Source organism: Pseudopipra pipra, chromosome 26, assembly GCF_036250125.1.
Source record: "Pseudopipra pipra isolate bDixPip1 chromosome 26, bDixPip1.hap1, whole genome shotgun sequence".
Taxonomy (NCBI): Eukaryota; Metazoa; Chordata; class Aves; order Passeriformes; family Pipridae; genus Pseudopipra; species Pseudopipra pipra.
Genome location: NC_087574.1, coordinates 2,122,334 through 2,136,765, shown reverse-complemented (window position 1 = coordinate 2,136,765; position 14,432 = coordinate 2,122,334). Strand labels below are relative to the sequence as shown.

Here is a 14,432-nt window from a genome sequence, read left to right as displayed (position 1 = left end):
TTTATTTACCTCCCTTCTGATGCTGCCCATCAGATTGGGCATGATCTCTGCTGTATCATGAGCAGGGCAGGATCAGAAAGGAAATCACTCCACACCGATGATGGATCTGGACAGATCTGCTCAGCCTGTGCTGTACCAGACAGGAGGAGTGTTCCATCAACTCACACATCCTAGATGGCAGGTTAGTACAAGCTCTTTCAGGTAGGAAACAGGCTGTTAAGGAGCAAGGAAACTTGTGGATTTATATCCCCTCTTCTACCCCCACCTACCCTTTATGTAGCCAGCAGCACTCACACAAATGTCTCTTCCCTGAGCCCACCTTCTTGGTGTCTGCTACCCACCTCACCACAATGAACCCTGCCAAGGCTGTGTGAGACCAGTAATTCCAAGCCTGATATGAATCTGACACTTCAGGAATACTGGAACATCAGAGAAGTACAGTCTTCTTCACAGTGATGATGGTTTGCCTCTCTCAGAATTTTTCCAATTTATTCCATGAGTACTTTCAAACCAGCTTAAACAATTACACCTGCATGTCACATTCTCTAGCCAAACTAGAACTTTCTCTGTTTCCCTATATTTTTTTTCCCAGGAGTTCAGGGCACACTGGCTCCCTGGTACAGCCAGATCTTGCACCAGGGTCTGCACATCCTTGCAAGCAGGTGAACCACTCTGTGTCCCACTGCAGGGCTCCACCAGCACCCTGGGGACTGGATGCAGATGGATTTCACTGCTGGGGGTGTGTTCCAGTGTTTAGCATCACCAGAAGCCCTTTTCCACCCACTACCTTTCTCAGGTCCTGCCTGATGCTTCCAGGAAAAGCCACTGGCTGCGGCACAGGGGACACATCCTCATTGTTCACACACAGCCCTGCCCCTCCCCGCAGCTCCTGCCCTCTCCTACCCACACACACTGCTGCAGTCACTCCCTGCTCTGCCTCTGGAAGGCACCAGCCCTCCCTGGAAAACCAGGCCCAGGTGCAGTGATTCCCCACAGGCCATTCGGGCTGAATTAGCCACTTCACTTCCTCTGCATTATCCTTAAAAGCACTGCTGCAGTGGCCTGGTTTTCACCTGCCACTCCAAAGACACCCGTGAGGGCTGGGCAGAGCCAGAGTGCTCCGGGATGGCACCGAGGGCCTGCGGAGAGCGGGATGAGGGGCTGCTGGAAGAGGGGCTGGAACGACCCGGATCTGCTCAGCCTGAAGGTGGGAGGCAAAGCCACCACAGAGACACCAGACAGAAAGATTGTCAGATGCAGAGCTGCGAAGGAGAAGAGAAAGCTGCAAGTTTCCCTCAGGATGGGGAAGGCAAGAGGACAACTGTAAGCCAGGAATTATTTGGAGAAGGAAGAAGCAGCGTCAGGAGCAAAGCGTCCCTGCGAGAGGTTTCACGGTGTTATCTCACAGCACCAACCAGTCCAGCTCTCTGCTCTGTCTGCATCAAGAGGTGGAACTGCACCTTGGTCTCCCTCACCTGTGGTTCCTTCTGGGATCTCCCCGTGCTGTTCCACACCACCCTGATCCTCGTGGTCTCCTTCCTCCACTAAAGGTGCTGTGGCATCTGAAAAACAACGCAGCTTTCACACAGCTGTTGGGTGGCAAAGCCCTGGGGAGGCCAGGACATGCCTGAAGAACCCTTTTCCTCAGAAAAGCACTCGACTCCCTCCCTTCAGCCAGTGGAGCCTGTGGAGGGGGACAACCAAGCACGACACAGCAAAGCCAATATCACAGGGACACCAGGAGCTGCCCCTCTGCCACACAACGTGCCACAGCACACTCCTTATGCTTCTGAAGGCTTTGCCAGGAACTCTATCCGAAAATCCACAGCCAAAAGCAGCCACTGGTGCCTGAGCCACATGCACAGCAATACTGTCTGCACCGGGACACCACTGGTCTGGAGCAGGACAGAACAGCTCCCACAGGATACCTTCACAAACCATCCCAGCACTCTGGGCAGCTCTGGGACAGACAGACACTTGGCTCCATCTACCACAGGGATGTCTGCTCCTTGTGACAGTACCGATCCAACTGGAAAGAGGTATAGTATCCCCTCCTGCACCAGCCAGGTTTTACATCCTGATTTCCTGAGCCACCTCACAGACAATCAGACAGCAGGACAGGGCTGGGACTGCTCAGCATCTCTGTCCACCTCTCCTTTCTTTTAGACCAATTTTGCAAGCTAATGCCTTTACCTGGAGTCTCCAAAGGCAGATCCTTGTGATTAAAGCACCAGAGGAACACACAAGGTGCAGCTAATTGAAATGGTGAACAAGTCTCTGGACCACTTCAGAATGAGTTTCTTTCTACAAACATGACAATCAGGTAACACTCCAGAGCAGCACAGACATGGCTTGAGTCCTACCACCATGACCTTCCCATCAGCATGAGGTTTGGTTTTATGTCTGGAGCCTGCCCAGCTCATCATTCCAGCAGGAATCTCACTGTACTAATGAACACATAAACACAGAGGGGGCAAAAACCAGCTGGCTCCAAAAGGGAACTCAGCAAACAGGACGTGCTGTCAGTGCTTGGGGGAGCACAGTGACACAAACCTGTGTCACAAAACACAGGATTGCTCCCGGCTGAGCTAACGGGACCTTGCAGTCCCCACGTAAAAAATCTTCAGGAAACAAACCACAAGCAACTTCCTGAGCTGTAATAAACACTTCACCTTCTCTTGCCTTCCAGCCCACCTTTTAGAGCACGTTATCTCATTCTGCAGCATGGCAAACATCACTGTGATGAGACTAAGGAAGAGCTTTTGTCCAAGAGTGCAGAGGCTCCTCCTGAGAAACCCCACCAGGACACGGCCCGGCGAGTCTTTGGGCAAGGTTTACCACGACCCCATCCATCATGGTTTCAAAGCAGTAAGTCAAAGAGCTCCCACCTTCTGTAGTTGGGGTGCTCTTAGCGTCAGATGTTTCAGAAACAGGCTCATCCGATCCATCATCGACTGGTATCTGAAGGGGATAGCCTGGAAAACATTCAAATACTTACAACAAGTCCTTGGCTATGAATTAGGGCCCGGGCGTTACCAACTCTGACTGCCCAGATCCACAGCAGCGAGAAACTGTGACTGGAGAGGAAAAACCACCCGGACTAAAAGCAAGCAAAGCGTGAAAATGCCAACCAAAAGCACCAGTGTCATCACCAAAAGGAACGAGCGGAAACCCATCAGCAAAAGAAAAGCCCGGTGAACCAGACAGGCAGAAACAGCAAAGCATGGCAGGAGCAGGCAAGGAGATCTTAGCAACGTAAGGAGGAAAGATGTGCAACTCCTGAGTCACTGTTGTCCTCCCTGGGGCCCTCAGCTCCCTCCCAGAGCAGGCTGAACACTCCCGCGACTGCAAACCAGCCCGTCTGTGTAACAGGATCAGTGCCAAGACGTGGTGGCAGAAGTTTTTTGGAAGAGCAGGGCAAGAGGCACAAGTCTCCCCTGAGCAAAGGGTCTAGGCAAATCAAATAATGAGAGCTGGAAAAACTGACTTAGGAAAGAAGAAGCAAAATCCCTGAGAAGCTGATGAGCGAAACAAGCTGAGAGGAGCCGTCGGACTGCAGTGCGTTACAGAGCCCGGGATGAATGGATGCTATGGATCCTCTCCAGGGCAGAGGCAATCCATTTATGTAAGGGGTGTCCAAAGCACCTCAAGAAAAGAAAATTAAGATGATGTTTATATGGAGCATAGCCAGGAGTGAGTCCCACCAGGTTTGTGAGCGCTGTGTGGGTTTCCAAGCTCAGTTGTGGAGCGTGGTGGAATGAGAAAGGAAAGGCCTCTGGAGAAATGCAGGTCTGACATATGGGGAGGAAGACTCTGGCATGGCCCCCGCTCCCAGAGCTCTCTGTTCAGTTGTCCCCAGGTCCCTGTGCAGGTGAGGAAAGCAGGCAGCAAGCAGCACCCTTGAGCTCTGACCCCAAATAAAAGCAGTGCTGTGTTTTTAGAGCAAACCGAGGAGTGAACACAAACACACAGTTGCAAAGCTGCAGCAGTAAGATCATCCCTAGCCTGGATACCAGGGGTTATTCTGCTTGTGCTGGGCAATGATATCCCAGAGCAGCATTTTCCTACGACTGTAAATGCTGGAGCATCTTGTGGCTGCAGCCAGATGATCCACGACATCCTTCCACACACATATTCCCTCTCCTGGCTGTCCCCAAGGACCCCTCGCACCACCACGCTGTTCCCACTCCCCCTGCTTAGATCAGCAGTGGGCAAGGCAGGTCCTTCCACCATCTCCTGGGTGTGCTCACCTGAGGAGAAGTGTTTTTCCTGGCCAGGTGTGTGATCCTCCATCATGGTGATGTCCTGAGGCTGCTCCGCTACCTCTCAGCAAAGGTTCCTGGTGAGAGCAAAAACAAACACCCATTAGGCAAAACCTGACATGACAGGAGTAAAGGAAAGGTTTAACTGTTCCTGCACAAGGAAAATATGTGCCAGTCACTGCATCCCCCACAACAAGGATATAGGCAACTTCTGCCCAGCTGCACCCAAATTCCACAGGTATTTAAGATGTGCCAAGCCAGATTTCCATCCTGGTGCACACAGGACACTGCTCAGCCACCATGTTGTCCCAGGAGATCACTGGGAGCAGCAGGGCAAGTGCAGATGTACTTCTGGTGCTCAAAACTCTGCATTTCCCAGTTTAACCAGTCTCTCAGCAGAAGTGTCTGCTGGCAAGGCATGATGCTGGCGTGGGAAGGGATGCTTTCCATCCCTGTGGATACACTCAGCAGGGATATACAGCTAGCACAATACACTCATCATCCTAAAAGCCACCCAAAAGTGACATACAGGGGTAATCCAGGACTTTCCAGACAGGGATTTGGATCAGGGACTCTGAGAGAAGAGGGTGTTGCTTGATTGTGGCTCTGAGGGGACAGCACAACAGCAGGATTTAACCCCAAATCCTTCTTGCAGGGCTCAGGAAGCCACACCACAGTGCAGGGCAAAGCACACAGGGGTGGACACTGGGGTGGGAGCAGGAAGGTGCCAAAACTCAGAGTCATTTTTCTAAAGTGCATCGATCTACAAAAGGAAATGAAGTTGCCAACAACCATTATCTGCTCCCTGATGCAGGGACTGTGTTTCTCCCTGCTCTCCGTGCTGGTTGGACAGACAGTGCTTTTAGCTGACTTCCTAAGAGCTGATATAATTACAGCCCCTGGCAGTGATTAATAATCAGCTATTAGTGTGATCATATGTTTGCCATGACCATCAGAAGCTAATGAATCCAGCAACAAAGCTCAGGTTACCAGGAGCAAGGAAGAAACTTGTGGTTTTGTCTGCTGGCAATAAATTAACTGGATATATGGAACCACACCAGAGAAACTCCAGGGCTAGTAACCAGATCTCTCACCCAGCTTTTTTAAGCCTTAGCAAGATGACTCTGCAATTTAATTTCTGCCTCAGACAGATACAAAGCCATTTGACAGAACTGTACTAAGGAAGTTCCAGAACTTTCCCCAAAAAGAACCCATAAAGATAGAAAGATAAAATAGGAAAGAATTAAGCATCTAATTTTTGTCCCAAAAATGGTGGGCCCTAATTATTTAGACATATGGTTGCTTTCCTCCCAGCACTCAAAGAATCATATTGATTATACCCTGGTCTCATCTGGCTAATGCTTGATATTATTTACAGGTCTATTTAGCACTGAAATACCAAAATGTAGTGTCAACCTGGTGTAGGGGCCACAAAAGCAACTTGGGCACAAACATGAGTGTAAAATGACACACAAATGTGCTGCTCTGCTGTGTTTGTGTGTGTGCACTTACACAAAAATTACCTCTCTGCCCCAAACACACATGGGACTGGGTACAGCAGTTTTCCCAGTGCACTGCCCTGTCTGCTGGCAGGAAAACACGGATGGCAGGAGCAGCTCCCACCCCCTTCCCCACCGTGATCCCCTCCCAGCCGTGCTCCCTCACTACACATCCACAGACATCAACATCTCTGCTTCCCAACTGCTCATCCAGAGCAAACCACTCTCCAATCTGCTGTGCTGCATTTAGATGAGGCTGTCTCCTTACTCTGCCTCCTTCCCTCTCTTCCTCCCACGGGTTTTTTGGAGAAGAGCAGTTCGTGTCTCCCCCAGTCTCCCCAGAAAGCCACACTTAGTCCTTTCTTGCCTCTGGACAAGAATTTCCTGGGACACCATCCAGAGAGGACTCTGTTTGACAGCTAGTGAGCTCACATAACCTGTCAGAGGTTTATCTGCTGGCTCCATGGACAGCACCCGACACAGAGAAGACCTTCCACTTTTCCTGGGAATACTGCATTTAGCAGGGGTGCAGCCCTGGCACCGCAGCAGCGGCCGTGATTCAGCAAAGGCTGTCAGTGCTTCCCGCTGTCCTGCCAGTGCCAGGGCTTTCCAGCACAAAGGAATGGCTGGGTGTTGTGCAGGGAAGCAGGTGATCCTGTCATCTGTCTGTGCTGCTCCTGGCCAGCCCCTGCTCCCACTGCGCTCCACGTGGGATTCAGCTGCCTCCGAGCCGGGGTGGGCTCGGGAGGATGCAGCCATTAATTTTGCAGAGGCGGGAGAGAAAGAGCTGCCTTTCTGCTACGAGGCAAAAAACATGACTGTGAGGCACAAAGATCCATCAAAAAACCACTCAGTGGGACACTGAGAGCACCTCAAACCCGGCTGCAGCTCATGGAATGCCCCGGGTGCTCTTTCATTGGGACACAGGGATTTTGGGGGATGATGTCTGGGCTTGTGGGAGATGATGTCTCTGTGGGAGAGCAGGAGCATCTCCCAGCAGATGAAGCACAATGTCCTGCAGCAGAGGAGCAGAGTCCCCTCTGTGCCTGAGCCACCGTGAGCAGCACCAGTGGTGGGGAATCAACCACCTCAAACTGGCCAAGGGGCAGGGAGGGAGAGAGGGTATTGCCAAGGGCATGGAGTGATGGGACAAGGGGGAATGGCCTCACACTGACAAAGAGTAGGTTTAGATTGGATATTGGGAAGAAATTCTTCCCTGGGAGGGTGGGGAGCCCCTGGCACAGGTTGCCCAGAGAAGCTGTGGCTGCCCCTGGATCCCTGGAAGTGTCCAAGGCCAGGTTGGACAGGGCTTGGAGCAACCTGGGCTAGTGGGAGGTGTCCCTGCCTGTGGCAGGGGGTGGGACTGGATGATCTTTAAGGTCTCTCCCAACCCAAACCATTTCATGATTCTGTGATCCTGCTCCCACATGGTTCCCACAGCATCTTTTAGCTGCAGAAATGTCCAGTCAACAGATGCCTTTCTCCCAAGGCATTGGGAAGCATTCCCTACAGCCTGCCCTCCGAGGCCTGGCAGGGCTGAGATTCAAACCCATTACAACAGGGCTGATGAAATTTCATCAGCACCAGATAAGCAAATAAATAACATTAAGCAGACAAAGCGATCCAGTGGGTAAGTAGGAGTGAGCCACCACCATTATCTCTAAGCTGCAAAGCTCTCCCAGCAGGATTTCAAACACACAGGCCATGGAATCATACCCATTCACCAGGAATGTCATCTGTAAGGACATTTTACACCTCTCCAGCGGATGCTGAACTCCTTTCTCTCCCTTTTTCTTCTTCATGCATTGTACACGTCAGCTAAAAGCATCTCTCACTCCAAACTCCATGGATGATGTGCCTGATTTTGGGACAGATCTGGCCTGTTCAAACCAAGAAGCAAAACTGAATTCCCTTTATCCACCCCCCTTCTGGGTCTAGAGGGAAAGTCTCAGCTCTGCTTTGGCTTTTCGCTCAGGTAATAAATTCAATGACCAAAGAGAATTTAAACCTTATTAGAACTGCACATTCTAGATTTGAATTCTTAAAAAGAGATGGTCTGAAAATTCTGAAAGAAGCCCATAAGGATAATCCTGTTTGTTTTTCCTTTTGAGTGGGGGAAGGGGAAATCCCTCTCAGGGAAAAACACAACATCAAGGGGGAAAAAAAATATTCTAAAATATTCTTAAAAGTGCAAAACCAGCCCCGCCCTGAAGCAATGGTTCAGTGATGCATAATTAGAGCACGGAGAGCTGCACAGAGATAAACTTGAGCAGCACCCTCTGCATGGCAGATAAAACACAAACCCTTGGAAGAACCTTATCCATTCCCAGCAGGACTATTCTCCTTAACCAGGGACACTATCTAAAAAGCAACAGCCTATCCCACAGTTAACAGCTCCTCCAAACCTCCCTTTTCCAGACCCACAGCCTGCCTTTCAGGAGGAGAGGCTCTGGAGGAGTCCTCTGGAATGGTACAACCAGGCACTGAGGAGGCAAAGTTTTGCTTGCCAGGAGCAGGAGGAATTTCAGCCCACCAGTACCACTGGTGTTTGCTCTGTGTGTGCAATCCCAGGCCCTGAGCATCAAACCCAGTCTGTCCAGGAGCTGAGTTCAGCTGGTGAGAGCCCGGGCAGCTCCTGCCACCCAAGGCAGTCGCTGTGCCATGCGTTGGTGTGACAGCGAGGCACGGGCTGGCACAGGGAGAATTTCACTGCCAGGCTTGGAGCTGCTTTCCCAGCTGGCATCCAAGCCTCCAGCTGGTTTGAGAGTAGAATGTTGCCATCCCTACCCTCAGATCAGTGGGACCTGGAGAGGAGTAGACACTCCAATGTGCTCGGGGTGGGCTGGAGGTGTGTGTGGATCCACAGGTAGAGCAGAAGGGAGCTTGTGGCACCAGGTGACCCTGGATGAGTTTCTCCACAACGCTAAGATCCACGTGGAGCAACCAGGAGCAACTTTCAAGCGTTTGAATAACATGTCACAGCTGAACCAGGCCCCAGAACAGTCACAGAATCATAAAATGGCCTGGGCTGGAAGGGACCTTCAAGATCATCCAGCTCCAACACCCCTGCTGTGGACAGGGACACCTTCCACTAGAACAGGTGGCTCAGAGCTCCACCTAACCTGGCCTTGAACACTTCCAGGCATCACAGGATGATCTGAGTTGGAAGGGACCTTAAATATCATCTCATTCCAACCCCCTGCCACAGGCAGGGACACCTCCCACTAGCCCAGGTTGCTCCAAGCCCTGTCCAACCTGGCCTTGAACAATTCCAGGGCTGGGGCAGCCACAGCTTCTCTGGGCAACCTGTGCTAGGGCCTCCCCACCCTCCCAGGGAAGAATTTCTTCCCAATATCCAATTTAAACCTACTCTTTGTCAGTGTGAAGCCATTCCCCCTTGTCCTGTCACTCCAGGCCTTTGTAAACAGTCTCTCTCCATCTTTCCTGTCAGCGCCCTTCAGGTACTGCAGGGCCACAATTAGGTCACCCCAAAAACTTCCCTTTGGGAGCATCCCTTTGTTGTGCACAGCCCCATGCCCAGCCTTCAGCAGCAATTCCAGCTCAGCTTCCAAAGAGGCACCTGGACATCTTTCCAGAGCACAGTCAGGACACATCCCACCAGCACAACAGCACAGCAGAGCCCCCATCCCACTGCCACTTGGGCAGACCCCTCACAAAGCCTCCAGCGCCCTCCACCTGGGAAAACACAGAGCCAAAATTAAGTCGGGCAACCCAAACTCTTAATCTTTTGGCAAAAAGCTTCTCGGCAGTGAAAGGTAAATAAAACCAGGGCTCAGAACAACGTGCCCCTGTTCCTATTGAGAGTGGCCCCGTGGTGGAATGGGAAGAGGGCAGATGCCGGGAGGACACAGCTGGGCCTTGGTGGAATCTGTGCCAGACAACATCATCAGCACTGTCACAGAGGAGCACGAAAAAGCCTCCCCAGTGCCCCTCTGGTGCCAGGAGATGAGTGGTCCTACGATGCCCGCCCGGGGCAGTGGGTCAGCAGCTGCACTCCCCTCACCCCTGGGCACAGCCACGCCCGTGGCCCCGGGACACAGCCCAGCCACGGGATTATCCCCGAGCAGAGGGAGAGGCAGGGGCTGGATCCGCAGCGCTCCCAACTGCGCAGCTCCAGGGATCACGAGGCTGGGGACTAATGGCTCAATTTACATCCACACCACTCCCAAAATAAACTCGGCGTTGGCAGAGCTGTTTGCGGGTGGGTGCGGGGGGCTCCTGGAGCACACGGGGGAGAAAACACGGGAAAAGAGACATTTCAGCACTGGGAGACACTGGCGGGATTTGCACATTCTGGGCCTCGTCACTGGGTCAAACCAAGCAGCTCCATCCTTCACACCAGCCACAAAATATCCAGGTAGCTCCCAGACCAGGCAGAGCAGAGCCTCTCAGATACTGTCACGTGCTCAGAGTCTTCCTTCTCCGTTATTTAACCAGCAAGGGCACAAAGCAACCACCCTCGCTATTGAAAATGAAAACTCAACAAACACGAGCTAAGTGTTACCTCTGAAAGGTGATCAAACACAAACAGGGCTTTAAAGAAAGCATCATTCCGTCTGAATTACATAATTAAAACAGAGTGACAGCCCTGTGAAACAACACCAGCCTGAAAGGCTGTTCATAATTCATAAGCAACTTCCTTTTCATCTCCTTTGTGTACTTCTCCAAGTACTGTTTTTCCCAGAAGCTGACAGAGGAAGGAATATGGACGATGATCTCATTAATTGCAGGCACTTTCTAATATGCAGTGAGCTGAGAAATTGCACAGAGTTATCTAGTCAAGAGGCCAGAAGAACCTCCTTTGGGTTCAAAGACAGACAAATGCCTCTTGGAACAACAGGAGGGAGTCACAAAAGAAATAGTCTCAAAAATGCTTTTTTTTTTATCCCCCCCCCCCCCAAAATTTTTCCATGTTATAGTTTAAATGACTCCTTGAAGGTCTGAAACTTTTGACAGCTTTTTTTGGGAGCTGGACACCTTCCATGCAGACATGAGACGGGGTTGGGTTCACAGCAGAACAGATCTGAGGCACAGGAGCCTCATCACAGCAAGGGTGGTCACACTGGACTCTTGCACACCCATTTTGGATGTGCAGGTTACTGAGACCGGGCAATAAGAACACCCACATCAGTTAATGACACATTAGCAGGTCTGGAGAGGAGATGGGGAAAGGTGAGGGTGGTAACAGCACCAAACAGGTACAAACAGCATCAAAAGGGAAAGGAAAAGCTGGGTGGTTTAAAGGCACAAGAGCTCAGGGAGCCATCAGGAAATATCATAGAATGGTTTGGGTTTGAAGCCACCTTAAAGATCAATCAGTCCCACCCCCTGCCATGGGCAGGGACACCTCCCACTAGCCCAGGTTGCTCCAAGCCCCATCCAACCTGGCCTTGGACACTTCCAGGGCTGGGGCAGTCACAGCTTCTCTGGGGAACCTGTGCCAGGGCCTCCCCACCCTCACAGGGAGAACTTCTTCCTGATCTCAATCTAATCCTTCTCTCTGTCAATATGAAGCCATTTCCCCTTGTCCTGTCACTCCATGCCCTTGTAAAAAGTCCCTTTCCAGTTAATACAGCCCTTACAAATCCAACCTCTCCACTGCCAAGAGCTTTGTCAGCTACTGCCAGAGGCCACCAGTGGGGAAAGGTCTCCGGAGCAGGGTGGTGGGCAGAGAAAAGCCAAGGAACACTCCATGCTGATAAATTCCTCAGGGTTGCTGAGAATTAAACTAACAGAATTTGCCATCCCAAATCAGCTTAGGCCCAGTTCAGCAGCTGCCTCGGAGCAGGGTGGCAATTAGGAGACCAGATTATCCAGACACAACACCCCAGGAGCTGGACTCAGGAGATGGGAAATGGCTTTATCTGCATGTCTCCTCTCTGCCCAAATAAAAGGACACCACAACTGTGGCCTCTTCCAAGAATGGGAATGTGCTGGGAATCACTTGATGGGACATACACAATTTTGCCATGTGGGAATATCAACCCCAGATCTTGCATCAACTGCTACTGGCAGAGGCTCACGGTGGTTTATCAAAGGCATCGCTATTCCCACCTTCCCTGGAGAGGGAACAGGGGGGAAAGGGCTCATCAGGGAGCAGGCTGGGGACAAGCCAGTGTAGAAGCTGGGCTCCCACTGACCCCACAAGTGGTGGCTCCCACATGGACTGCTCTCCTTCAGGCAGGGCTCCCTGGAGCAGCACTGGAGTGGAGAAACCACAGGAATCTCCTGAGGGACACCCCAGGGACACAAAGGCAGCAAAGCTCCACCTTCACCTCACCTGAAACCTGAGCACCTCCGTGTCCACCCGCAGCATCTTCTGTCACTATGAGGATCTTCCCTCCTTCATCTTTCACCCCTTCTTACTTTCGGTCTCATCTGACCAAACCAAACCCAGCCTTTCCCAACACCACTACAGAGCCCTCCCTCCCCATCCCAGCTTTCCCTGGGAGCTCTCGGAGGGCGTTTAAGGGCATCCATGGCCCAGAGAGGTGCTGGCACTCTGGATCACCCAGCTCATTCCATAGTATGATGCAAAGATCAGGCTGTCCCTAAGTCCACTAACTTTAGGTAGATTAGAGCTCTGATCAGCAGGGCTTACGTGGCAGCAGAAAAGGAAGCCACGGTAGTTTTAAAGCTTGCCCTTCATGTTCAGCAGGCTCTTTGTGAGGAGAGGGAAGGGAAGCCTCTTTGGCAGGGATTTACTAAGCTACCTTTGGATTTCTTCCCAACCCCCTGCTACAGCATCTTGCAGTCGTGCATTTCACTGAGACATGAGATGGTCGATGGGTGGATAAATTCTTCCTCCCCAAAATCCTGCTTGCCTGGGAAGCCTTTAAGCAGTTGAACACGCAGAGCGGATCAGAGAGAAGGCAGATCTTATTTACCAGCTAATTCTCTCTGACTCTTCCCATCCCAGGCTCAGCCCAACCCTGCTGCAAATCAGAGCCTCTTCCCTGCTGCTGCAGGTTTTAAGGCGGGCTCGACAGCACTCAGGCTTGTACCAGTCACTATTCACTTGGCAGAAAGTGCTGGAAGGCTGGTACTTCCCCTGCACTGCCTTTCCAAGGCTCCACTCTGTGCTGAGATGTAGCTGAACCACCATGCACGGCCGAGTCCTCGGACAGCTGCTCCCCCAGCCTGCCCACTGCCACCAAAAAGCACAGAGAGAGGGAAAAGAGAGGGAAAAGAGGGAAGAAAAGTTCCCCAAAATGCCACTGGAGTCTTAATGAATTAGGACAATCAGCAGCACAACAGCTGTTCTGCCCCATCAAGCAACTCCTTTACCATGGCTGGCAAATTACACCACGAGGAGGGAGAAGCTGCTTTCCTGAGAAATTGCACTGCCTGAAGGAAGAAAAACAAGCATCCATCCCCACTAACTGATGGCTGACACACTCCTTGCTGTTGCTTATGTGGAATTATAGAGGATATTCCCAGGATAAGCAGCAGAGGATGGTCCCACTTGCACAGCAGTGCAGGGAACAGGAGCCTGGCAGGGCTCACCTGCTCTGGGGACATTTGCAATCCACATCAGCTGTTTGTCATGGTTATCACGATTTTCTTCATTAATATGAGGTCAGCAACAAACTAACAGGACTTATTTCATGCTCCAGTGGGTACCACACCATCCCCAGGGCAGGGAAAGGCTGGTGGATACAGGATCACCCCCAATTCCCTGAACACAGCTGATCTGGGAGGGCACTGAGCACTGGCACACCCATCCTGAGCTCCCAGACAGAGCCCCTGAAATGCAATTCAGTCAATCAAAGAGCTGAGAAATACCCTAAAACTCGCTTTTTATGAGCAACCCAGACACCAAACACCCTCAGACAAACAGGAGGGTGAAAATCCCCACAGTGGCTGATGAGACAGCGGAGCTGAGCTCTCAGACGGGTGCCTGACATGATCCACCAAGGTGTTTGTAGCAGGTTAGCAAACAACCACTCCTTGAAAGCAGCTCTGCTGTTCATCCTCACACGAGCTCCCTGGCACAGTCTCCATTTTACAACCCACTGCTCTGCAGCACAGCCTGTGCTGTAGGACCCAGCACGAGAACCAGAGCTCTGCTCGCTCCCTTTCTCCGCAGGCTTTCCTAGCAGCACACGGACAGCAGCATCCATTTGGTGCAGCAGAGATCCCTGAAAGCCTGGGATCAAACACAAGCCCTGGGCCATCTGCAGAGTGCACACACCCTGCACCGAAGACTTCAAGTTAAATGTTCTGCATTTAAGTGCAAAAATTGCACTTAAAGCCACTGCAAGGAGAAACCACCCCGCAGCATTCCGCTGCCTTCCTGCCAGCCCCGGGAATCTTTCCTGTCCTTGCTGCAGGAGTAAACAGCCACTGTTTCTGTGGTACACAGAGCCAGGGCCCCTGGGGACAAATGGGCAGGATTAAGCCTTCCTGTGCTGGGAAGGGCCACATCCTGTACTTCCTAGGAGCTGCTCCAGCCAGCTGGGATCAGGCTGCACACCAGCTTCCCTCCCCAACCTCAATGTGGGCAAAGGCAGAAGATGCTGCTGTGTCTGGTGCCAGGCTTAAATGATGCTGACACTGAGATCAATGTGCAACCAGAAGCCTCAAAAATTAACAGAATTTTATGAGAAAAAAAGTTCACTTACACCTCTGTGGACTTGAAGATTTGGGT

General features: G+C 51.6%; 1 protein-coding gene across 20 annotated transcripts in view; it reads right to left on the bottom strand.

Annotated features, from left to right (window-relative positions):
* Positions 1–14,432, bottom strand: part of MAPT (microtubule associated protein tau) — a 51,691-nt gene that overhangs the window by 25,450 nt on the left and 11,809 nt on the right. For 17 of the 20 annotated variants that reach the window (XM_064636804.1, XM_064636792.1, XM_064636796.1 and 14 more), the window contains exons 2-4: positions 4,251–4,339; positions 2,889–2,975; positions 1,476–1,562 (exon numbers count right to left, since the gene is read on the bottom strand). In XM_064636804.1, coding sequence (XP_064492874.1) covers positions 1,476–1,562; positions 2,889–2,975; positions 4,251–4,296 — 220 coding nt within the window. In that variant the 5' untranslated portion in view covers positions 4,297–4,339. The remainder of the gene's footprint in view (positions 1–1,475; positions 1,563–2,888; positions 2,976–4,250; positions 4,340–14,432) is intronic. The other 3 variants (XM_064636793.1, XM_064636794.1, XM_064636797.1) reach the window with 3 other exon arrangements.